Consider the following 26,342-nt stretch of genomic DNA (forward strand, 5'->3'; position numbering starts at 1 on the left):
GCTTAAATAAATAAAGCACCAGCTCCAGGAGAGCAGCAATGCAGCAAGAAGACAAACCAATATTATTAAGATGGCAATTTTAATATAAACAAATAAGGCATAAAGATCCTTCACACTGGCAGTAGACCCTGTAGTTGTGGCCATCATAATTATTTGCAAGGTGTGTAACTTTTTAGGGGCCCTGTTTACTAAGGTGCGCTGGCATTTTTAGCACGCGCTAACTGTGTAGATGCCCATAATATTCCTATGGTCGTCTACACGGTACGGTTTGCGCATCCTAATTTTTAGCACACGCTAAAAACACTAGCAAACCTCAGTAAACGGCCCTGGGTTTGAAGTTGAACTGGCTTAGCATGTAAGAAATGCTTTTGGTTTTGGCAGGTGTGAGGAGAGTACAAGGTTGCATCACAGGACAGCAGCGATGGAATAGTGACATCTCATTGGTAAACTTGGCCCATGTCTGGCTAACCAGAAGGAGCTGTGTTAAAACATAGAACTTAAACACCACATTTTGGAGAACAGAACAGAGAGATACAATGCTGGATAAATTATGCATTAAAAATACAATTGTTCTGAAAACAGAGATAAAATATAACTTAGTAGTAAAAATGCATAAAATACTGCTTAGTAGCTTTTTCAGTTGCCATTAAGTGTTGCTTGTGCTGCGTGTACAGTTACTGTGAACTGAATCCAAGATATTGTGTACACTTATGAAAACACCCAGCAAGGGCAACTTTGGGTACATAGGAAGAGGTTTGTGGCAATTCCTGAGATCAGGCAGACTCGGGCAGCTGGTGGGGGATCAAAGGCATCAATACTATTAGAGATATTCAAATATATTTAAATTGCTATGAAATGACAACGATTAAAGAATAATCTGATTTGGCACAGCTTCAGCAAAAGACGGAAACTGTCAACCAAAAATACATCATGGAGAGGTTAGGAAGACCGCTATGAGTAGATAGCACTTTTCATGGATTGGATTTCCAGTGGTAGAGAATACTGTGGTTGGCTCCTTAGTTTTTACAAGCTCTTTGTTGTATCTGAGAAAGTGGCTGGAAGAGACTGGTGGACAGGCCAAACATTTTCATTTTGTTTTCTTACCCATTTTTTTATAACGGGATTTTTCATTTTTTTTTTTTTCGTCTTAGGGGCAATGCCATCTATGGTGCATTATTGCATAATGGTGCAGCCCACTGTTCAAACAGTGCACCTACTGATAAATATTGTACATTACTGAGCAATAGTGTGTGCTGTTGATGACACAGGAAAAAGGTCTTCAGCTTAAAATAACATGCACATCCCTAGAAGAGACCATGCTGGCTGCTAAACCAGTAAAGCTGAAAAGGACCGAGAGTCTGACGTGGATGGTTTTTTTTTTTTTTTTTTTTTGAATAATGGCAATTTTCACTCCTGGCTTTGAGTAAAAGCCTTCATTGTTGGATTCCCCAATTAAGAAAATTTATTTTTGTTACATTTGTACCCCGTGCTTTCCCACTCATGGCAGGCTCAATGCGGCAGGCAATGGACGGTTAAGTGACTTGCCCAGAGTCACAAGGAGCTGCCTGTGCTGGGAATTGAACTCAGTTCCTCAGGACCAAAGTCCACCACCCTAACCACTAGGCCACTCCTCCACTGTTGCTACTATTTGAGATTCTACATGGAATGTTGCTATTCCACTAGCAACATTCCATGTAGAAGTCGGCCCTTGCAGATCAGCAATGTGGCCGTGCAGGCTTCTGCTTCTGCGAGTCTGACGTGCAGGACGTCAGACTCACAGAAACAGAAGCCTGCGCAGCCTTGTACATGGAATGTTGCTAGTGGAATAGCAACATTCCATGTAGAATCTCCAATAGTATCTATTTTATTTTTGTTACATTTGTACCCCGCACTTTCCCACTCATGGCAGGCTCAATGCGGCTTACATGGGGCAACGGAGGGTTAAGTGACTTGCCCAGAGTCACAAGGAGCTGCCTGTGCCTGAAGTGGGAGTCGAACCCACTAGCAACATTCCATGTAGAAGTCGGCCCTTGCAGATCACCAATGTGGCCACGCAGGCTTCTGCTTCTGTGAGTCTGACATCCTGCACATACGTGCAGGACGTCAGATTCACAGAAGCAGAAGCCTGCGCAGCCTTCTACATGGAATGTTGCTAGTGGAATAGCAACATTCCATGTAGAATCTCCAATAGTAGCAACATTCCATGTAGAATCTCCAATAGTATCTATTTTCTTTTTGTTACATTTGTACCCTGCGCTTTCCCACTCATGGAAGGCTCAATGCGGCTTACATGGGGCAATGAAGGGTTAAGTGACTTGCCCAGAGTCACAAGGAGCTGCCTGTGCCTGAAGTGGGAATTGGAACTCAGTTCCTCAGGACCAAAGTCCACCACCCTAACCACTAGGCCACTCCTCCACTGAAATAGGGCAAAAATGGAAAAAAACAAATACTGGCTGTGTTCTAAAGTATGTATAAAACTCTCATTTAAGGGACTGGTGGATGTAACAATTTCTCATCAAACTTTTCCAGTATGCAACAAGTTTTTCACTAAAGACAATTTAATAAAACCTGAGAGAGTGAGGAGGCTTAGTCGGGAACAACATACTCTCTCCTTAACTTAGTGAAGACCACGAGAGGAATCATTAAGGTACATGTCTGTGTCCTCATTAGTATAACAAACTGGAATTAAAAAAATGTCTGGGGTGCCTGAGACAGTGTCAGGAAGTGACAATGGCTTTTCTAAGTGGTTACCCCGAGCTTCTCTAGCGCACTGCTTGGCGTCTTCAGTTTCTCCATATGGCACATAAGAGCAAATAACAGAAAAGGGAAACAGCAGAAGTCAGTCACAGCTGGTGTGTAGGGTAGGCTTGCGATTTTGGTTGTAGAGAGTACACCACATGCAGGAGATCTTAGAAAGTGTCCGAGGCTGCTACAGCTACAATATTGCTTTGTGGTATGTACCGGAAATATATTTTATTTATTCGCCAAACTTAAGTCCTACTTTAATCAAAGTACCTGGCTGAATATTTTACTGCAGTTTCAGTTCAAGTTTGAGGAAACACCATGAGAACCTTCCTGGGGATAACAGAGAAGCCATGGCATTTTAAGTCCGGTACAAGAATGGAGAATGCACAGTGGTTAGTATTCATTTGCTTGTATTGTTTTTCCCCTTTGTGGCATTGATGTCTGCTTTCGTTTTTTGTATGCGGGAGAAGATCTCCTTGAACAAGGCTTTGTACTCTGGTTGGCTCTGCTCCAGCCTCTTGTCCACAGCCTCTACCTGTTTGCTGAGGCTCTTCTCTATCGTCTTTCGCTCTTCCAGCTCATGGCCTTCCACCCGAAAGTCCCTAAAGGAGCTGTCACGAGAGATGGGACGGGACGTCTGGACGCCAGCGTGACGCACGCTCTCTTCATGTCGCCTGCACTTGTTGAGAAGCTCCTCGTATTTCTCTAAGAGAGCGTGATACTGCTCATCCACCTCCCTCAGAATCGACATCCCCCGCTTGCGCACATTATTGGCATGTAGCGTGTAGTTGCCTTCATGCCGGCTCACGGCATCTTTAGTCACAATGGCATTGAGTGCGGTGTCGCTGCAGCTTTTTCGGACAGGGTGATTTAGGGAGGTTTCTATGGCTGGGTCCTGATGTTTCCTTCCGTCTTCCTCGGAGAGATCAATGTAGTCCGATTCTGGGGTATTATTTAACGGTTCCAGAAGTGCCTCGGACAGGTTTTCCTCCCTGCTGAGAAGATATTTCTTGACCTGCTTCATCTGCTGAAGCTCCAGCAGCTCTGCCTCCAGCTCCTTGATGCGCAGTTTGCAGTTCTCCGTTTCACAGACCCGCTGTTCGAGTTCAGAATACTCTTGAATGACAGATGCGTACTCTCGTTCCACCCTCTCTTTCCGCTGCTTTTTTGAACAACCTGTGACCTCAGAGAGCTCACCAAGGTTTGCAGACGCTCATTCTCCTGCTCCATGCTCTTCTGCGTGATCTCCATAGAAGAGCTGTGAACCTGGAATGCATCCTCGTACCTGCGAAATAGAAGAACTGCAATGAGCTGCAACGCTTCCAAAGAACTCCGCATAATTCCTAGTTTTGTTCTAATAGAAAAGGACATTTTGAAGATGTGAATAAAGGGCATCAGAAACACGCTATTTGACAATAGCAGCGTTGCTTCAAGAAATACCTTGAGGTGCAGTAGGCTGTAAGAGGGGGAAGGTGAACATTTGAGACAGGCCTGCATAGATTTTCACCCTCTGAGTATGAATTTGTTTTTCTACAGTCAAGTCTATGACTGTGGAAATTATTTTGGAATGTAAAAAGCTGACCTGCATGCATAAAAGTTGCTCTACGCGTTTACGTGGAAAATTTAGAATGTAGCCACATTTACTTACATGACCATACACAGGATGAAGAAGGCATGATGAGGGCATGATCTCTCTGATCCTTCAAAATATACATGTATTCTGTATTTCAGAATACCAATACATGTATATTTTAGAACATTTCCCAGTCAGCATTTAACCTGATTGGAGTCATGTGCATAGGAGCCGGCTCTGTGGGTGCTTGAGCACCCCTAATATTGAGAAAATGTCTTGTATATGTCTAGGGAGGAGTTATTTCCCCAATAATTTTGAAACGTTGGCTCCCATGGTCATGTACAACTATGCTTTAGCTTCTCTTTTGAGTCTGGTCATGGGAGATCTTGAGGGGGGATTTAGTACTTACCTTTCGGGGTTAAAACCCACCCCACGATTGCAAAAGTTTGACTTTCAGAGTTTGTTTCCTTCATTGGCTCCCAGAGTACATGCAGGTTTGGAAAATCTGCCCTTTACAGGGGCAATTCTATAATGGTGGCACCAAGAGCATGTGCAAATGACCAGAATTCTGACATAGGCATGTATGTTTACTACTACTACAAATCATTTCTAGGTTTACATAAGTAGAGAGGTGTGGTAGCCTTGTTAGTCCACTCTTAAAGGTTATCAATAGAAATCAAACAAAATAAAACATGGAAAAGAAAATAAGATGATACCTTTTTTATTGGACATAACTTAATACATTTCTTGATTAGCTTTCCGATCTGACGAAGAAGGGCAACCTTCGAAAGCTAATCAAGAAATGTATTAAGTTATGTTCAATAAAAAAGGTGGTATCTTATTTTCTTTTCCATGTTTTATTTTGTTTGATTTCTATTGATATGTTTACATAACAAACAAGGAAGGCTACTATACTTCAGTGAACCTCTGTACTTTCCAGTGCCAGTAAACCTCAGTAGCAATGCACTGGGCTTAATACTTTCACTGGTTTCTGACCACCACCGCCCTGTATTGTTTGCTATGTGTGTTCATAGTGGCCAAAAAGAAACACCAGAAATTCACTGCCGGTCGCCGGATACGGCGCAGCAATGAATTTCTGGGTTCGCCACCGACTGCGGGAGTTAGCCAGACCTGCCTCCAGTAGTCTGAATATTGGCTCCTATGTTGGTAATTTCTATACGTTGCCTAAAGTTAGGTACTGGGATGCATTAAGTGCAAATTCTATAATGCATTTTAGAATACTAGCATAACTCCACAGTAGCGCACCTAATTTTAGCTCAAAGGCTGGTGTAAATGCTCACACCTAGGTGCATAACTGCTAGTATTCTATAACCTGAGCATGTAAGTTAGGTACGCCCCACAATGAATATTCATCAGAGAGATGAGATCTGCATGCACTGCTTCCACTACATGCAAATCTAACTCATGAATATTCATTGTGGATATCCTGAAAACCTGACTGTCTGGGGTGACACCAGGATCAGGTTTGGGAACCACTACTCTATGCAAAATTGGGCTTCAAGCTTTGAAAAAAAAAACAAAACCCTCTTTAAATGTGCATGGTGCTATAGCACAACAGAGGTGGGTTCTGAAACGATTCAGCTGAAATCCCAAAGAAGCAGGAACAACAATAACAATAACATAGCTACAAATCTTATTACAAGAGCATTACAACAGATGACATTGGGCCCATTTTTGCCTAACAGCTATTAACATATTACTAAGAAGATCTCAAAATATGAGAAAATTCAATTTTGTTAACAGTTTTTGTGTTCCTAGAGTAATAAAGACAAATCTTGGCTTTAGAGGAATGCAAGAACTTATTTTTTTTAAACCCTGAGTAAGTGGATTTCATGTAAGTGCACGGGCCATTTTTGTTGTTATCTGCGTCGTGTACAGAGGAACTGCTGCCTGTGTCTGTAATCTATTCTTGCAGCAGCCAACAGCTGGCTTCCCAGCTCTTCTGCATCCTTCATTTCTTTGCTGTCTACCTGGGGCTAGAGCACAGCTCTTTGAGGCAGGGAAAAGTGTGGATTGTTCTTCGGCGTTCACGTTTCTCCCCGGATACGCAGTTGCTCCAGGCTCCGCATCTCATCCACCTGGTTCTGCAGACTTTCTACCTGATTTTGCAGACCCTCGACAGTTCCCATCAGGCTGCCAGCAAGAACAGAGAAAGCATAGACAATGATGAGCAAGTCAGACTTTATACCAAATAACCTGATTTACCTTTCGGCTTGTTATGCTCTTAAATGTCACACTTATAGCTTAAGGAGGAATTTTTATAGGTACGGTTAAAAATTACTTATAGATTCACTTAGAACATACATAACTGGGTTATATTAAGAGATACAGCCATTTAACATTTAGGGTGTCTTTTACTCAGTGCATTTTTTCTAGCAAAAAAAGGTGCTGGTACTCAAATGCCTGGCCACTCTTCAGGGCTAGGGTGATCACTGAGGAACCCACCCCACAATAGCCAATTCCCCTGCAACCAGTCAAAGTGACAAGGCAGAATTGGTATGTAGAGCCTGAACTCTTTCATTAGGGGCCCATGGGTCAATTTTAGCAGACAATGGAAAAGGTGCCGGTACTCAGTACCCCCAAGTACCCCCTCAAAAAAGCCCCGCTTTTACTAAAGATTTGTGCAAGTTTATCTGCAGCAGGACCCGTAGGAATAAAATGGGTCCTGTGGTAGATAGCATGAGGTCTTCATTTAAGGTCCTCCTAAATGTTCTGGAAGCCAGGTAGGAAACAATCTGAGGTTCGAAGTCTATATGCTTATGATATGTGGGGACTGCTCCATAGCCAAGCCCCAGGAGAGGGAGGAGAGGTGGGGGAACATATTTCAGCTCATCAGCACCACCCAGTGGTATGTTTAAAGGTGCCACTTGTGCTGGGGCCTGAAGCCCAACTCCCTCCTAAAGCAAACATTGACTGTAGGACTACTGCTGTGAAGACTGGACTATAAGGGATGGAACATGTGGAATTTTAAAATGAGAGGAAAAACCTAGAAAGCTACAACTGAAATTCCATGGTATCCCCTCTTCAGACCTCCAGTGTAATAAGTAACAGTGAGACAAAATAGAAGCTCAGGTACCTGGAAGCTACCTACTACTACTACTACTTAACATTTCTAAAGCGCTACTAGGGTTACGCAGCACTGTACAGTTTAACAAAGAAGGACAGTCCCTGCTCAAAGGAGCTTACAATCTAAAGGACGAAATGTAAAGTTGGGGCAGTCTAGATATCCTGAATGGAGGTATAATGGTTATGTGCCGAAGGCGACATTGAAGAGGTGGGCTTTGAGTAAGGATTTGAAGATGGGCAGCGAGGGGGCTTGGTGTATGGGCTCAGGGAGTTTATTCCACGCATAGGGTGAGGCGAGGCAGAAAGGGCGGAGTCTGGAGTTGGCGGTGGTGGAGAAGGGTACTGAGAGGAGGGATTTGTCCTGTGAGCGGAGGTTACGGGTAGGAGCATAAGGGGAGATGAGGGTAGAGAGGTAGTGAGGGGCTGCAGATCGAGTGTATTTATAGGTAAGTAGGAGAAGCTTGAACTGTATGCGGTACCTGATCGGAAGCCAGTGAAGTGACTTGAGGAGAGGGGTGATATGGGCATATCGGTCCTGACGGAAGATAAGACGTGCCGCAGAGTTTTGAACGGTTTGTTTCTAGAGGGATTTGGATGGATGATGAAATTATCTATCGGTATTTTACTGTGTTTTTGTTCTAGTTCTTTAGGCGTAAAAAAAAAAATAGGGGCCACTATTCAAAACCTGCCAAGGCATATTAGAGACTTTTCAGACAATCACTGTGAAGTATCATATTAGACATTAATATGCAAATCTCAATCAAGCAAGTGGAAAGAGCTGAGTAGTGATTATAAAAAATAGCTTACAATATTCTTTCAACCTATACCGCTTTATTTAAATTGCAACCAGGATGCACTTTTTTTTTTAATGTATAAACGGCTTTGAAAACAGTGACATATTTTCTTTGCTTATGAGGAACGATGGGTGAGATTGGACTTGAAGCCAAACGGCTGCAATAGTCAGCTTCTGTGAACTAGGACAATTGCAGATTATCTCTTACATTACAGGATTCAAGGAAGAAGACAGGTGTTTTTATTTCTGGGGATAATATTCCTTTCTCCTCGGGGAATGAGAAGCCAGGGAAGTATCACATGGCCATTATTCATGGGGTGGACAGGTTGGTTGAAAGAGAACTGCCAAAATCCCATTGCGTATGCTTTGATGCCCTGGTGTTAGTTGGAAGAGTTCCTTTAAGATGAGCATTTTCTCAGTAAATTCTCAGTGCTGGCTCCATCACTCAGGTTGTCTGGGGATGCTGTGGTTTCACAAAGAACTGTAGCTGCATTTTCAAGGCTAGAGCAGTGGACTGACATTACAATGGGAGGAGCTGAAAAGTGTGTGTGTGAAGGGGGTGGTGGGGAATAGAAGCTTACAATCCTGCATTTGCACTAGGAACCAATTCTGATTAAGTATGATGCCCGAAGCAGGAGGAGGTTGTGGGAGGAAAATAATTGGTGGCTAAAAAAAACTCCTCCCCCAATCCTGGGATTCCTTTGGAAAGAGAATATTTGCTGATGACTGAAGAGAGATGTTCTGCTCTATATCATTGAGTAAAAGTGGGAACTTTATAGAGACAATACTTTTACCAGTCATTTCCAGCACATTGACATTTGCCTTTTGTTGTTTCTTGATGTTTTGGTATCAGTTGTACTGTAGTACTTACCTCATTTTGCCGTTGTTTTTTTTTCTTCACATTCTATACCTGGCTGATTCCTTTAATAATATTTGTACATGCCTGCTTCAGTTCTAGTCATCTTTGTTAATTGTCCTTCATGCCTCTGCCTCATTCCTCACAGCTTGGGAAAATCTAAGCTGTATATGTTACCATTGTATCTTCTGCTGGGATGTCTTGCTTTCCAGCACAAGCTTCTGATTGTTAAGTTCCAGGTCCCGGGCTGTCATATCCACTGCTCGTAGACTTTGGCATGCTGCTCGTTCATCTGTCGTAACATCTCCAGCTGCTTAGTCAGGTACTGCAAGAGACAAGAAGCCGGTGTGAGCTGCTGGGGTGCTTCAGTTCAACTTGCCTTTATTCTGACTCTCCCAGAGCTCTTCTCTTTACGTAAGATAGCACAGAAAGAACTCTGAAACCTCCCTGTAATTCAGAACTACCTTCTTCCTATGCTGCAACTTAGGAAGTACTTCTAAAGTGGCAAGTTAGTGGGTCAGGCAGGACATAATGGGGGAGAGAAAAAGGGAGAGATTGGTAGCCTGCTGGTTATTTATCTGCAGGTGATTAATTCACCTACAGAAATGTGTGGGTAAAATATCCAGCCGGTGGCGGTGAACACATTTTTTTTTAGCCACCCCCAGCTTTATGCCCCAGTATTCAATGCCAGGCCATGTCCGGGCATTGGCATTAAGTATTTGGGTATATGAGGCTAGCTGGAATTTATCCAGTTAAGGCCAATATTCAGCGCTTAACCAGATAAGTGAAACTGGACACAGACAGGACTGTGTTTTATGCAGTCTGACTTGTCTGGTTACCTTATGCGGTCAAGTGCTGAATATCAGCACTTAATCGCATAAGTGATGACTCCTCCCCCAGACCACCCAGTACATATAGTCGGTTTCGGCTTAGGTGGTTAGATGGGATATTCAGCAGTGCTATCCAGTTGAGTGTAGCATAGTAACATAGTAAATGACGGCAGATAAAGACCTGAACGGTCTGTCCAGTCTGCCCAACAGTCACATTCGTTATCAATTCAAGATTAAATCAACAATGAAGTGAGATTATTACTTGATCGCAGTGTTTCTGGGACATAGACCGTAGAAGTCCATCAGGCTCTGTCCTTATGTTCCAACTACTGGAGTTGCTGTCAAAACAAACTCCAGCCTATCTGAATCTGTTGTGTCATTTGCGGGACACAGACTGTAAAAGTCTGCCCGGCACTGTCCTCGCATTCCAAATTACTGCAGTTTCCGTCAAAGCCCTCTCCGGCCCATCCTAAACCGGACTGCTATATGCGGGACATAGACCGTACAACTCAGCCCAGCACCGGCCTTAGTTTTTACAGCTAGAGTTGCCATCTAAGCACCACTTGACATGCAAACACATGTGCAACCCTTTAAGTTTTGATTTTTTTTATACCATTCGTTTTCTAATTAGAGATCCTCTGTGCTCATCCCACACCTTTTTGAATTCTGCTACCGTTCTTTTCTCCAACGCCTGCCTCGGGAGGGCATTCCAGGCATCAACCACCCTCTTCATGAAAAATAATTTTCTTTATTACTCCTAAGTCTACCACCCTGCAACCGCCATTCATGTCCTCTAGTTTTACCATTTTCTCTTCTCTGGAAAATATTTGTTTCTATATTAATACCTTTCAAGTGCTGCTGAATATTCCCAGATAGCCCTGGCTCTCCTGCCCGGTTAAATTGCTTTCAATATTGACTCCATAGTGTTTATCTAAAGAAAAATCACAGTAGTTTGCTTTCCTCATCTAAGTATGAGATCATTTGTGATTAGTATGATATGTGCAACTTTCAAACTATACATTAAGTAGAGGAGTGTGGTAGCCGTGTTAGTCCACTCTGTCAGACTGTCATAGTAATGCTTGAATGTTTTCACTTATATACACTGTCAGCTAGCACATTTGCTTATTTCCGATCTGAGGAAGAAGGGCAACCTTCGAAAGCTAATCAAGAAATGTATTAAGTTATGTCCAATAGAAAAGGTATCATCTTATTTTCTTTTCCATGTTTTATTTTGTTTGATTTCTATAGATTCTACATGGAATGTTGCTATTCCACTAGCAACATTCCATGTAGAAGTCGGCCCTTGTAGATCACCAATGTGGCCGCGCAGGCTTCTGCTTCTGTGAGTCTGACGTCCTGCACGTACGTGCAGGACGTCAGACTCACAGAAACAGAAGCCTGCGCAGCCTTCTACATGGAATGTTGCTAGTGGAATAGCAACATTCCATGTAGAATCTCCAATAGTAGCAACATTCCATGTAGAATCTCCAATGGTATTATTTTACTGTCATAGTAATGCTTGAATGTTTTCACTTATATACACTGTCAGCTAGCACATTTGCTTATTTCCGATCTGACGAAGAAGGGCAACCTTCGAAAGCTAATCAAGAAATGTATTAAGTTATGTCCAATAAAAAAGGTATCATCTTATTTTCTTTTCCATGTTTTAATTTGTTTGATTTCTATTGATAAACTATACATTTAAATCCTGCATCATCAGATATATCTTCTATGGGCAAAGAATAGTAAAAAGTTTAATGGCATTTGATATACTGCCCTTAAATTACTCTTCAGAGTGGTTTGCATATTATAAATAACTAGTAAAAAATGCCTGTTTCTGTGAGAAGTGAAACGGGCGCTAGCAAGGTTTTGCTGCCCAGCGACCCTCTTGTCCCCTGGCCCCCCCTGCAGCGACCCATGGCCAGCGACCCTGCTCTCCCCCTATCCCCCTCCAGCCACCCTGCTCCCCCCCTGGCCCCCCTGCGGCCACCCATGTCGTATGACCGTCCTCTCCTCCTGCCCCCTTGCAGCCACCCATGTCCTGCAACCCTCCTATCCCCCTGCCCCCTTGCAGGCACCTATGTGTAGCGGCAAGGCTCCTCTCCCCCTGCCCCGTTGCAGCCACCTATGTGCAGCGTGACCCTGCTCTCGCCCTGCCCCCCACATGCGACCAGCGAGTGCCTGCTCTCGCCCTGCCCCCCCCAACAGACACCCATGTCTAGCGACCCTGCTGTCTCACCTGCCCCTCCATCCACTGCGGTGTTGTTTTTTGAGCGTCATTTACTGGATCTAGTGCTTTCTGTGTTTGCTGCCATGTGGCTAATACTTGACTATATACACTTTATTCAAAAACAAAATCCACAATACAAGAGCACGAGAGATATGCAAAACTTAAACAGTCCCATGTTGACTTTCACCAATCTGTTCCCTTTACCTCAATCTCCTGCATCTGCTCCTCGTTGGTCGTATACATCTGCTGCAGGGACTCCTCCAGCTCCTTATTCCGCTCAAGAAGGGTTTTTCCTAGTTCAGCTGCCAAATGCAGATCTGCAAAACACGTTTTAAAAAGTCGTAGACATATACGTTTCTAGAATGTAATTTTATACATTTTTTTGCACATAAAAGCACTGTTTTCACAAGCATAAGGGCCTTTATCAAATTACCCCAAGTGGTACCTGTATAAAAGTATTCCCATGCCAAGACGACATGTATGTTTATGCAACCCACTCATGGGCATGTTCTCAGGTGGAATATAGGCAAACTCACAATTTATATGTGTAATTTATAAAAATACATGTGTATAAGTGTATTTATTTACATGCTAATATTTACAACTTTTCAAGTAGGCTTAAATACCCGTGGCTTCAATTTAGCCATGATTACTGTCTGCTTACCTCTGTTATTGTATAAAAAACCCACGTGTGACCATTTGTCTTTGTAGCTAAGTTAAACATTGATGCTTTTTCCAACTCCAAACCTGTTATAAAAATTACTTCCCATGTAACACCAAGGAAGGTGCATTTCCTACTCTTGTGATTTACACTCTCATTTTTTCCGCTCCTGCACAACCATGACTGACCCTTTCCTCACCGCACAACCCTCCCTTAGATAGTGATAGCATTGAGTGTCTCAGAGGGGGAATAACAGGCAATAAGAAGAAGATGATAATATCCCTGAACAAGTTGTTGGAGAGACCCCACTTGGAATGTTGTGTTTCAGTTTTGGAGGCTGTATCTTTCCGAAGACACAAAAAAAAAAAAAAAGCTTGAAGCCATTCAGAGGAAAGCAATCAAAATGATATTGAGTCTGCGTCAGAAAATATGACAAGAGGGCCGGTCTTAGGCATGGGTGGTCGCACAGGGCCCCACGCTCCTAGGGACCCCGCATCTCTGGTGCATCTGTGGTCCTGTCTCGGAATACCGCCTTGCTCTGTACCCTAATGTGCATCCACATTTCAGTAGAGAGCATCAGGCAGCGGCAGTGATTGTCATATCCTGCCAGCTGCCGAGCCCAGAGCCTCCTTGCTGCTGTGTCCCGCCCACTTTTGATGTCACTTCTTCCTGCTTCCACAAGGGCAGGATGCAGCAGCGAGGAGGCTCTGGGCTCGGCAGCTGACGGGATATGAAAATCGCTGCCACTATCTGCCACTCTCTGCTGAAACGTGCTGGATGAGTCGGGGTTCCAAGAGCTCTCAACCTCCTTTTAATCTCTCATAAATTATGGCTTATGGTGGCGGATGGGGGGACAGGCAGGGGCCCCACTGCACAGGGTCTGCACAGGGCCCCGCAATTGCTAAGACCGGCCCTGTGAGTATGCAACCCTAGAGGGAGAGGGTGGTGGATGTCTGGAATGCTTTTGTAGGAGGTGGTGGGGGACAAAAACAGTGACAGAATTCAAAAAGCCTTGGGATAAGGGTTGGGATTTGAAATACCACCTGCCTTTCTGTGGTTACACTCAAGGGATTTACATGTTATATACAGGTACTTCATTTGTACCTGGGGCAATGGAGGGTTAAGTGGCTTGCCCAGAGTCACAAGGAGCTGCAGTGGGAATCAACCCGGTTCCACTGGTTCTCGGGTACTGCACTGACCATCAGGCTACTCCTCCACACAGAGGATCCCTTAAATGGCAAAAGGATGGAATATAAGTATAGAGCACTTCCATTCAAAGCAAAACTAAATAAATAACTCTCACAATCTGTACCTGCTGCCCAGTGCCTTGTTTTAATCTTAGTCATCCATCTGAGCAGACTGGATTGGCCATGTTGGTCTTTATCTGCCGTCATTTACTATGCTACTATGATTTTATAATGCAATTGTTTATCAATTGTGACTTCATACTGTAACTTTACTATTCGTATTTTGTGTTTGTGATCTGCCTTGTGCCGTGAAGATCATCATGAATATAGATGTTAAATAAATAACTTGACAATAGTCACTTTGGTGAAAAGTGTGAGAGGCCTTTGGGTTGTGTATGTACTATTACATGACTTTTAGGTGTTATATGTCATATATAATGGAGAAATATCTATTCTTTCAGCTCCTTTATCATGTTTATGTAACGTGGGCTCTAATTTTCTTGCTTAGACACTGCTGATAATGGTTTAGATGAACGACAGTGGAAGAGGCAAAACTTTAGAATTTACCAGTCTTAAAAGGCTGCTGCTGTCCCTGCTCCCTCCTTACATCCTTACCCCTGTCTTTGATTTCCTTTTGTAGCTTTTGTTATTTTCTTGTAGCTTTACCCAAATAGATGAAGTGGCCCCTGTCTGAAAAGCAGGAAGTTAGCTGTCTTTAGCCTCTTGCTTCTTTCCTGTGTTTTTCTGCCTATCTCAATTAGACTGTAAGTTCCAAGGAGCGTACACTGTCTATTATGTCATTGTCTGAGCCCTATAAGCCATTATCACTATACAAATAATCAACATAATATGATAATCAAGAATACACACAGTCTGAACCCCATAAGCCATTATCACTATACAAATCACCATAATACAATAATCAAGACACACAGTCTGAGCCCCATAAGCCATTATCACTATACAAATCATTATCATAATACAATGATCAAGAATACACGCTGTCTGAGCCCTATAAGCCATTATCACTATACAAATCACCATAATACAATAATCAAGACACACAGTCTGAGCCCCATAAGCCATTATCACTATACAAATCATTATCATAATACAATGATCAAGAATACACGCTGTCTGAGCCCTATAAGCCATTATCACTATACAAATCACCATAATACAATAATCAGACACACAGTCTGAGCCCCATAAGCCATTATCACTATACAAATCATCATCATTCATTATACAATGCAAATCATCATAGGTCTGTGCCCTGACAATGGCAGATACAAATCAAGGTAAAGTATACACAAAAAGTAGCACACGTGAAATTATCTTGTTGGGCAGACTGGATGGACCGTGCAGGTCTTTTTCTGCCGTCATCTACGATGTTACCATATATATTAATACAGTGATCAAGAGTACCACTATCTGAGCCCCATAAGCCATTATCACTATAGAAATCATCATCATTGTAATACAATGTGTTCCCAGGGTGCATGGTAGATAAGGCCAGATACTCCTAACATCTACACATCTCCCTTTCCCCTAAGTTTGTGTTTAACAGATCTGCCCTGTTATTAGCTCCTTGAGGAGTGAATACGCCTGGAATACTTGTCCTTAAGGAAGTACATTTGATGCGCTTTGTATGTGGGCAATGAAAAATGCAACACGATTCTTATTTTTTGAAAATGACAAAAGTCTCAAAAGAAGATGCCATGGTCTCGACACGGGCCGTGTTTTGGTGAAAGTGCCTTACAGGAGTCCATAAATCAACAATTGATGTCTTTATAAATATGAGGTGTAGCTAAAATGATATCAAAATGTCAGAAATGCCAGTATGAGATCAGTATGACCTGCATTTAGCAGCTCTGGAGACATGTTTCTTTTAGTAACCGTGACACACGGCTTATTCTAGAAATATACAACACACTACCAAGTAGAACAAATGTGTATGTTATGTATACAGTACTTTTATGTTCATAGGTAAGTCTCATAAGGTCACTGGGGTTTCACTGTGATTTCTTGCACACCCCTATTAGTGACAGTTGTATCATCGACTTACCCTTCATCCCTCCTTTTTTTTATATGTTATTTTACTTTTTCTGGCTTTTTTTGTTTTTTACTAATTATTTTTTTTTTGTTACATTTGTACCCCGCGCTTTCCCACTCATGGCAGGCTCAATGCGGCTTACATGGGGCAATGGAGGGTTAAGTGACTTGCCCAGAGTCACAAGGAGCTGCCTGTGCCTGAAGTGGAATCAACTCAGTTCCCCAGGACCAAAGTCCACCACCCTAACCACTAGGCCACTCCCACTGTTGCTACTATTTGAGATTCTACATGGAATGTTGCTATTCCACTAGCAACATTCCATGTAGAAGTCGGCCCTTGCAGATCACCATGTGGCCACGCAGGCTTCTGCTTCTGTGAGTCTGACGTCCTGCACGTACGTGCAGGACGTCAGACTCACAGAAACAGAAGCCTGCGCAGCCTTCTACATGGAATGTTGCTAGTGGAATAGCAACATTCCATGTAGAATCTCCAATAGTAGCAACATTCCATGTAGAATCTCCAATAGTATCTATTTTATTTTTGTTACATTTGTACCCTGCGCTTTCCCACTCATGGCAGGCTCAATGCGGCTTACATGGGGCAATGGAGGGTTAAGTGACTTGCCCGAGTCACAAGGAGCTGCCTGTGCCTGAAGTGGGAATCAAACTCAGTTCCCCAGGACCAAAGTCCACCACCCTAACCACTAGGCCACTCCTCTCCTCCCTCTGGTGATTATAAATCACCAGAGGCGACTGTTGTCACTTCTACATACACATCATGAGCTTTAGTGTTGAGCAATCAAACAAGGCTGCAAACTTTTCTAATGCAAAAGCATAACTTAGCTTCTTAAATGCGGGAATCTCCCCAAGTCTTCAAGTGCGGAACTCTCCCCGACAGGTGCCTGTTTCGCACAACGCGGCTTTCTCAAGGGGTTGTTAACGCACTGGTCAGCGGGACAGCCTGTTTGCGCTCATGCTCATTATGTTGGATCCCGGGAGTAGGCTTTCTTGAATAAGCTGGTCTTGAGTAATTTCCTAAAGTTAAGATGATTTTGGGTAGTTTTGACAGCTTTTGGTAAAGCATTCCATAATTGGGTGCTGATAAAGGAAAAGGAGGTAGCGTAAGTAGATTTATACTTGAGGCTGTTGCAGGTAGGATAATGGAGGTTTAGGAATGAACGGGATGTTCTTGATGTATTCCTAGAAGGAAGGTTGATTAGGTTATTCATGTATCCTGGGACTTCTCCATAAAGAATTTTGTGGACTAGGGCACACATTTTGAAGTTAATTCTTTCCTTTATTGGGAGCCAGTCTAATTTTTCTCGAAGGGGCTTTGAATTTTCAAATTTGGATTTACCAAATTACCATAATTAGATCAATTTACCAAACTTATCATATTAGATCAATTCCAATTTGATCTTCACCGAAGATGTAATACTGAAACATTTTTATTATCGCTACTTGATGCGATATGGGCCACAATCTTTGATGGTGGCTCTTGTGATTTGTGTGGTTTGAGTCTGTTTTGAGTTATTGTTAGTTTTGCATAGAACACCACCAATTCTTCTATGTATATAGATGGATATTTCCTCTGGAGTTCCACAAGCTCTGTCTTGTCCACAATTGCTATTTAACGTATACACTGTACCTGCTTTCTTGTTTGGGTGTCAGCTACCAGTTAAATGCAGATGAATCAATGGAAGAAAAAGTTGCAGCTCATCTATAACTGCAGCTATTGAATTAACCTGTCTAAGAGCCATTAAAGTGTGGATGTGGATGTCTGCGAATCATTTTTGCTTAAAAATGAGCAAGAGCCAGGTTTTGTATATTTTTAGTCCGCGAGGCATGCATTATTTAGGGATTTGGCTAGATTCTTTTTTTGTCTTTCATTATACTTATGAACTGCAATACAGACTATATTTTATAAGCTGAAACTTGTCCACTGCTTATGTGATTTTCTTTTTTTAGCCCTGACAATTTTAGGATGGTAATTCAGAGTGTGGCTATACAGCTTCTGGACTACTGCAGTGCACTACATTTGGGCTTACTGTTGTGTAATTTTTATGCCCTGTAGCTCAGAATGCTGCTGCTCATTTGATGTCAGGACTGACTCATTATGAACACCACTCCTGTTTTGGCCAAATTACCTGGCTACCTGCACTCTGGAGCTTTCATTTTAAAATGTAATTTTGAACTACAGAAGAGTCCATATCGAGTACTCCACTGCCACGCATAGGAGCCACTCTGTGGGTGCTTGAGCACCCCCAATATTGAGAAAATTCCTTGTATATGTCCAGGGAAGGGTTATTTCCACTGGGCTTAGCATCCCCAATAATCTGAAAAGTTGGCTCCTACGACTGCCAGAGTGGGCCTGGGTGCGGTTAGTCCAATGTCTCTGCTAAGATTCCGTAGATCCATTCCTTCTACGGCATGGATCTTACATTACATTTAATTACATTTTGTTCCCACCCCCCTCACTTGCAAGCTGTTCCATGCATCTAGATAACTTCTTATCTGTCCTGGCAGTCTCACGATGTGACCCCCTCCCTCTAGAACTTCCTCTCCATTCAAAAGGCAGAGCTGGGGGACTGGGTTCTGCTGCTTAGGGCAAACATTAGCAGATATTAGGAGCATTTATAGCTCCATGTTCCCCCCCCCCCCCCCCACACATGCATAAATTATCTTCTGTACACAAGTTCAAAGTGTAAAACCAAACATCTAGAATCCTAGTGCTTTCTGAGCTTATGATCCTTAAGTTTCCTATTGCTTTGGAAAGGAGCCAGCCAGCCAGGGCCGCCGAGAGACTGAGCCAGGCCCAGGGCAGGGCTCCCCCCCCCCACAGGATCGTCACCATTGCCACCCCCCAGGATCACCACCGCTGCTGCCCCCCCCGACCGCAACTACAAATACCTTGGCTGGCAGGGATCCCGAGGCCCTGCCAGCAGAAGTCATCTTCCAGCCTGCTGGTTCACTTTGCCACAATTGCCTGCCTTGCCCCTGCTGTTGTTTTTTCTCTCACGTTGCAAATGCTGGTTTCAAATCCGAGAATGCGCGGCCTGAGGGGAAAAGCAGCTGCTTGGCAGGAAATGCAGCAGAGTGAAGAACAGCGCTGGAGGAAGACCTCTTCTGCTGGTGGGGCTTGGGGGGGCACCCCTGCCAGCCAACCAGAGGCCCTGGCCTAAAGAAGCCCTGCAGTGCCTGCTCCTCCCCAGCCTTCAAGGGGGGGCCCGGCACTGGAGTTTTCTTCAGGGGCAGGAGAGAGAGAGAGAGACCCCAGCGCTGGGCCCCCCTTGGAGGCCAGGCCCGGAGAATTTTGCCCCCCCCCCTCGGCAGCCCTGGAGCCAGTTCTGTAGGTGCTATGGGTGCTTGAGCACCCCAATACTGAACAAACTCCTTGACTGTGTCCAAGGAGAGGTAATTTCTGTTGGGTTTAGCACGTCCAATGATTTTGAAATGTTGGCTTTCCAGTATGGAGATGGGGGTGGGCGCGGAGGAGGGAGGCAGAGGAATAGAGTTGATAGGACCTGCTTAGGACAGCTAAAAATCCCAACAAAAAGATACATTCAAAAAGGCAGAATTCAAAACATGCCAATTTCCCTGACAGATCTGAAGCTACTTAGAGATTAATTACTGTAAGTAATTGACTTTAGCTGTGTCTGCTTTATTCCTTTTATTACCCTTGTCGGTGGAAAATTATCTCATTAATCACTGAGGAAATGGAGCCCCTAAACTCCCTCCAGGCTGCCCCCATGAAATTCATGTGGAATGGTGGGGTGGCAGACCCCCATGTCACAAAACAAACAAAAAAAAACCTCTTTTAAGAAAACTGGTCTCTGCATTCCTTCTGTTGTTCGCATTCTATTCCAGTCTGGGTTTGGGTTGTGGTATTTTTTTTAAAATGGTCTCAGACTGTCTCTTTTCAATAAAACGTAATCCCTGCATCAGAGGGTTTAATTTAGTATATTCTCTTAACTACAGTAATTGTCAAAATGACAAGATGTAGGAACACCATCGCCTTAATTACTGATGTCTGTTTGCCTTTTTTCACCAAGGACTGCCTAGAACTTATTCACAGTATTTTCAACTCTGCATTTTTAATATTGTTCATTTATTTACTTTATAGCCAGCTCTTACAATGGCTTTAAGGCAGGGTCTTTAGTAGCTTTGTTTAAATCTTGGCAGAGCTAAACATTAGATTTTTTTTCTTTTTTGTTAACATAACAAATTGTTTGCCTGCAGCTACCAAGTAATTGTTGCAAGGAATGGTCAATCAGATTTCAGATGTGCATAACACATTTTTTCTTTCAAATGATTTTATACAGGTGCTGTTGAAAAAAAACAAAAACAAAAACCAGAGGCACTGGGCACCTTATAGCCTAACCAATTTATTGAGTCATGAGCTTTCGAGGCAGTGGTGTAGTCAAGATGGGCTTGGTGGGCCCACCCATTTATGGCTCAGGCCCACCCAACAGCAGCAGATGTTTAGTTGGTAACTGGTGGGAATCCCAAGCTCCGCCAGCTGAAGATTTTCCCCTGATGGTAACGAAAACGCTACGCTCCACAACACCGGCACCTGCGCATGCTCAGTTTTCAGTGCATGCCTTCTGCCAAGGTGGAAAGAAGCATTCTCCCACCAGCTGAGATAATTTTTTTTTTTTTGGGGGGGGGGGGAGGGGTGAGAGAACAGTTGGTGCCCACCCATATTCTTGCCTAGGCCCACCCAAAATCTGTTGTCTGGCTACGCCCCTGTTTCGAGGACCAGGGTCTTCTCCCTGGACAGGTGTATAGAGAGGCTAAGCTCGAGGCAGAGATTGAGCAAGGAGGAGATCGAACAGGTTCAGGAGCTATACCTGGAACAGGAATTGCAGGTAGGTTGCAGAGATGCCAAGTTACCCGATTTCAGGCTGGCGAGTTTGGGACAGTCCTGGATTTCTGACCACCCCATTCCTGGTGCAGTATGGGACTTGCAGCACTGATTTCACTGGGCAGGATCAGGCCACTACAAATCCCACACTGCTTTGGGATGTAAGTTCAAACCCAGGACTGGCCAAAACATCTCCAGCTTGGAACTGGGTAACTTAGGGCCCCTTTTACTAAGCTGCGTAGGTGCCTATGCGTGCCCAACGAACGCCAGAATGGACTTACCGCCCGACTAACGCGTGGGCTCTTGTGGTAATTTCATTTTTGGCGTGCGTCTGAAAAATAACTTTTATTTTCGGGCGCACGCCAAGTGGCATCTGACGTGTGTAGGTCCTTACCGCCCAAATTCTTTACCGCTAGGTCTATGGCTGGCGGTAAAGTCAGGGACCCAAAATGGACCCGTGGCAATTTTGATTTCACCTTTTTTACAGGCACGCTGAAAAATGATTCTGCGCATGCCCAAAACCCGCGCTTATGCTACCGCAAGCCACTTTTCAGCGCACTTTTGTAAAAGGACCTCTTAGATAGATAGCAGTAGACACAGAACGGACCCAGCAAAAACTGTTGAACCAGCAAGGCTGTGTCTGGCTGGATTTCCTTAAATACTGCTATTGATAAAGACACAGCTTTTGCTGGTTGTTTGCACCATCATCTACTATGTTATGTTATGTTATGCTCTGGAGGAGAGTGGGTGGTCTTCTCCTTCTGCCCCTTATGGTCACATTTCTGGGAGCTCAGGTTGCAGCTAAGCAGGCCTCCATGACTCAGTCCCAAATCTCCAGTCTTTAGCCCATGAGGCTGTGAGTTCTGTATGGGAAACCATGCCTATATAAATTGGTTTTTATAATAGCGCCACCTGTCTTTACACCAGACTAACACAGCTACCTCTTTTAATGTGCTGGGTGCCTAGGCTCCATTACATGCATTGCCTTGGGATGCCTATATGGAGGCACCAGGTATAGAATTGTCCCATACTGCTTTTATTTTGGTTGCATGCATTAAAAAAAAAATCTTTATACATCCTTTGTGCCAGTGGAAAATAACATATTAGGGAAGAGTGTGTCCATCTATCTGGTGTGCATATGTAAGGTAGTGGATATTAAGGTGTGCCAAAAGGCTCTTATATGGCAGCTTGACCCCTACTACTAGGGGTCACTGGTGCCATTTGGAACCTAGCGGCTGGATGCTTCTCAGATGGATGCTCCTGGGATGGAAAAATAAAGCTGGTGATCTTTTTCCAGGAGCTTGCAGGCTTGCAGTGTTTACCGCAAACTGCAGTATTCAGCTTGCATAGTAATGAGCTGGTTTGAATGCTTTTCTTCTCATTATTATTTAACCCGTAGCAGTTCACATTAATGTGTGTTACAGTAATGTGATGTGCACTAGTGCCTTTTTAACACATGTTAAGGGGCAAATAATGTGCGTTAGGGTCATAACATACCTTAGAAACTACCCCCTAAGTTTGCTCATCTTCTTTTAAGGCTGCTGAGAAATGCAGAATCCAGACTGGTCAGATTTAAGGGAGGTTGAGCAGGGCGGTTGCCCAGGATCCCATGCAACAGAGAGTGCTACTGGGATCCCTAAGCTGAAGAAGGAGGTGAAGGTGAGTGACAGAGTGTGCAAAGCAGAAAAGGACCCCCTCATATGCCAGTGTGCTACTGCCTTGGTGCTTCAACATAGGCTACAGCCCCTCTCCCACCTTGCCTCTATTGCTTTCATGAAAAATATGGCAAAGGAGTTTGCAGGAAGGCCTCTTATGTCCAGGGGCAGGGATCTGTAGGAGCGAGTGGGGGCGCTATTCCTATGGGGACACGGAAAGTGCCATCAGCATTCCTAGCAATTACACCACTCAGACTCCGGTGCACCATGGGGTGCACAGCAGTTCATCATGTGTACGCGTGGTGGTCTCACAAAGAATGCATTGGGAACTTCTGGGTACTGCAGAAAAGAATACACCTTTCACATCTTGTTTTATTTTCTTGGTTTAGTCAGGGTCCAGTTTTGTGTCCCCGGTAGCCTTAGGTGTGGTCATATTATACAGATTAATCGCCCAAGAAGGGACCATCCTCTCAGTTCGTTGCTCAGACCTTACATACAGTATGATTATCAAAGCCAGAGAATTTCACCTGCACGTTCCATGTTGTGTCCTGCCTCAAGGTGACCTATGTACACATTGTATTATTGCTTTGCTCCCTGGAACTTTGCTTGGGTTGTGTACTTGCTACTTTACAAGCAGATGATCAAAAGCCCTGCGTTGTTCCAAACAGCGCTCTAAAATAGCGCTGGAACAGCATGGGGTGTTATTGGACCTATGATCAGACCTATGACATGCAAATTTAAGCACGCAATTCTCTCTGATCATGGGGTAGAAGTGCGGGAGGATTGTGCCTGAGCGCATCCTCCTTCACTTGTTTGACAGGTCTGGGCTGTCAAAAGCCCAGATCTGTCAAACACTGAGGACCCTCCCCCCCACCGACACAGGTTCAGGGAGGGCTGGAGATCTGGTGGGTTTCCAGCTTCCCTAACCCCCTGCAGCATTTCTAACAAGTTCCTGGACCTGTGTCGGGGGGGACCAGAGGTCCGCTGGACATCCAGCCCTCTCTTGCTGGGGGGGGGGGGGGGGGGTTGCTTCATTGGGGGGGAATGGGGGCCTGCTAGCATGGAAATGCATGCTGGACAGGGCTTACCATTCCTCCCCAATGGTCTGCAAACCCTAATGCCAGCTCGGAGCTGGCGTAGGGTTTGCCGCAGCCAGCAAGCCAATCTTTGGCGCATGGGTCGCTGATCATTGGGGATAATAGGTTTAGCATGCATTTGCATGCTATTTGCACTAAGAACCCTGTTTTGCATGCTATTTGCAGTTAGAGCCCGCGAGCACAGTGTTTCATGTGCTCGGGGGCTCTGATCATAGGGCAGTAGCAAACGCAGGCGCTAGTACAGCGCTAACAGCCTCTAGCACCTGCGTTTGCTTCTGATCATTGGGGCATTAGTTCTTAGAAAATACGTGTAGCTTGAATATTTATTTATTTTATTAATTTATTTATTATCTCATTTGTACCCCAGTTTCCCAACAATGTCAGGCTCAATGTGGCTTACAATGCACCACAGAGGCAGGCGCCAATGCAGTAAAATGAAGCTAATACAGCAAACCTACAAGAGATAATGGGGAAGAATAGGAATGGATGGAGATAGAGGGCAAATTGTGAGGGAAGAGGGAAGGGGGATATGTCCAAATGTCTTTAGGTCGGAATATACTCTCTTCTTGTCACATTTGTCTCTTATTTTGAGTTAGTTGACATTTGTCTTTATGAAACGATGTAGATCTGTAAGAGAGTTAACAAGAATAAAAATCCCATGGCCTATGTACCTTACCACTGACTGTATTATTCAATTTCTTTATTAAATTTTCAAATTTACAAGATAAACACTTATAAATCAGTAACCCAGCATTGTAATTACAGAGATTGCATTATTCCTTATATACAAAAGAAAATATTCCCAACTTCACTTAGTTTTGCATTCTCTACAATAAGTAGAAATATAATAAACAATAAGAAAATATAGGTTGCTTTCTTAGACCACAATCCTAGATGGGGGTAAGGAGAAAACTATTTTAAGGAGAAATAAGGCATTTTTACAGATGTAAATGGCCTGGCTCAAAAAAACCCCTATTATTATACTACTAGGAAAAAATGCCCGTTTCTGAGCGGAATGAAACGGGCGCTAGCAAGGGGCCCCCTCCCTCCGTCCCTCGAAGCTACTTGCCTTGTTCGCTGTGGGCCGTTTCGGGCGCTAGCAAGGGGCCCCCTCCCTCTGTCCCTCGAAGCTACTTGCCTTGTTCGCTGTGGGCCGTTTCGGGCGCTAGCAAGGGGCCCCCTCCCTCTGTCCCTCGAAGCTACTTGCCTTGTTCGCTGTGGGCCGTTTCGGACCTCGAGTGTCATAGCTCCGCCCTCGACGTCATGATGTTTTGACGCGAGGGCGGTGCAGACACTCCAGGGCACACCGGATATCTCGGGCGCCTCAATTTCCGTGGAGGCTTCAGAACGTTGGGGTTGCCTTTTATATATATAGATTACTTAATACTCCACAAACTCTATCTGGTCAGTTTCTTACTAACTATAAATGCTTTAAGCTGGTCTGGCTCAAAAAAGATGTATTTATTTCCCAGATATTTAATATAGCATTTGCATGGATAAGTTAACACAAATGTAGCACCCATTGTTTTAATCTCTTCTCTATAAGCTAGAAAGGCTTTCCTACGATCTTGTGTAGACCTAATCACATCTGGAAAAATCCAGATTTTTTGTCTGCAAAAAGTTCTATTTGAATTCTTAAAATAGAGTCTAAGTAGTGCCTTCGCGTCTTGCTCGAAGACAAACGATACTAAAAGGGACCTTCGGGTAGGTACTTCTGACAAAGACTCTTCCAAAAAGGCCGATATATTCAATTCAGGGGTCTGGTTACCACTGACTGTAATTTAATGATAGGAAATGCTCACCGTGTCCCTTCCTGTATTCTAGAAAAGGAAGCTATGTATGGAATGTGACTCTAGTGGCCTCCTACATGCAAAGTCTGTCTCCAGGAATAGACACACAGCCAAGAGAAGGAAATGCTGCTGGCTAAGCCAGTTCTTCAATACAAGGGTTGCAGCTGCACTCGTTTGCCTCTCTGCATACACACAATTAAGCCATGAAGGATGACTGCTACCTTTTGCACAGCTGCAGACTGCCAGCACTGAAGATATAACCCATCTCCTTGCTTCTGCTTTTCGTAGGTGATTATGTGAGAGGTACCCTGAACATCTGGTCAGACCACCTTCTTGGCACTCTCTGGACACTGCTGGGGCGGAGCCCGCAATTACCCAGTTGGCAGTGATTTTCAGCCTGCTAACCGAATAACTCTCCAAATAAAATTAGATTAGCAAAAAAGCCGTCCTAACTTTTATCTGGATAGTTATCCAGGTATCTCCCTGAATATCACCAGTACCTGAATAACAGCCAGCAGCCACCCGATACCGGATATTCAGTGCCAGTAACTGGGTATGGCCCAGTGCTTAATATCCAGACATAAAAAGCCCTCGGTGGCTGGAATTTAGAAAAAGAGAAAATGACGGCAGATATAAACCATATCACCCATCCAATCTGCCCATCCATTCTGGGTGCCACCCTGCAGGGTACTGCAAGGCTCCCCACTCTCACCACTCCTGTTTTTTAACGTATTTATGTCATCCTTCGAGAACGTCAAGATGCGGGATGACGAACTCCCATAGCAGCCAGCTCTGTGGGTGCTTGAGCACCCCCAATATTGAGAAAATTCCTTGTATCTGTCCAGGAGGGGTTATTTCCATTGGACTTAGCACCCCCCAATAATTTTGAAAAGTTGGCTCCTATGACGCCTACTATTGT

General features: G+C 44.0%; 1 protein-coding gene across 1 annotated transcript in view; it reads right to left on the reverse strand.

Annotated features, from left to right (window-relative positions):
- Positions 1-2,452: 2,452 nt before the first annotated feature.
- LOC115473388 (cerebellar degeneration-related protein 2-like) overlaps positions 2,453-26,342 on the reverse strand; it is a 47,755-nt gene continuing 23,865 nt past the window's right edge. Inside the window, 7 exon segments of the mRNA XM_030208323.1 lie at positions 2,453-3,912; positions 3,915-4,030; positions 6,310-6,381; positions 6,383-6,472; positions 9,232-9,313; positions 9,316-9,379; positions 12,319-12,431. Coding sequence (XP_030064183.1) covers positions 3,146-3,912; positions 3,915-4,030; positions 6,310-6,381; positions 6,383-6,472; positions 9,232-9,313; positions 9,316-9,379; positions 12,319-12,431 — 1,304 coding nt within the window. The 3' untranslated portion in view covers positions 2,453-3,145.

Source organism: Microcaecilia unicolor, chromosome 6 (assembly GCF_901765095.1).
Source record: "Microcaecilia unicolor chromosome 6, aMicUni1.1, whole genome shotgun sequence".
Classification (NCBI taxonomy): Eukaryota; Metazoa; Chordata; class Amphibia; order Gymnophiona; family Siphonopidae; genus Microcaecilia; species Microcaecilia unicolor.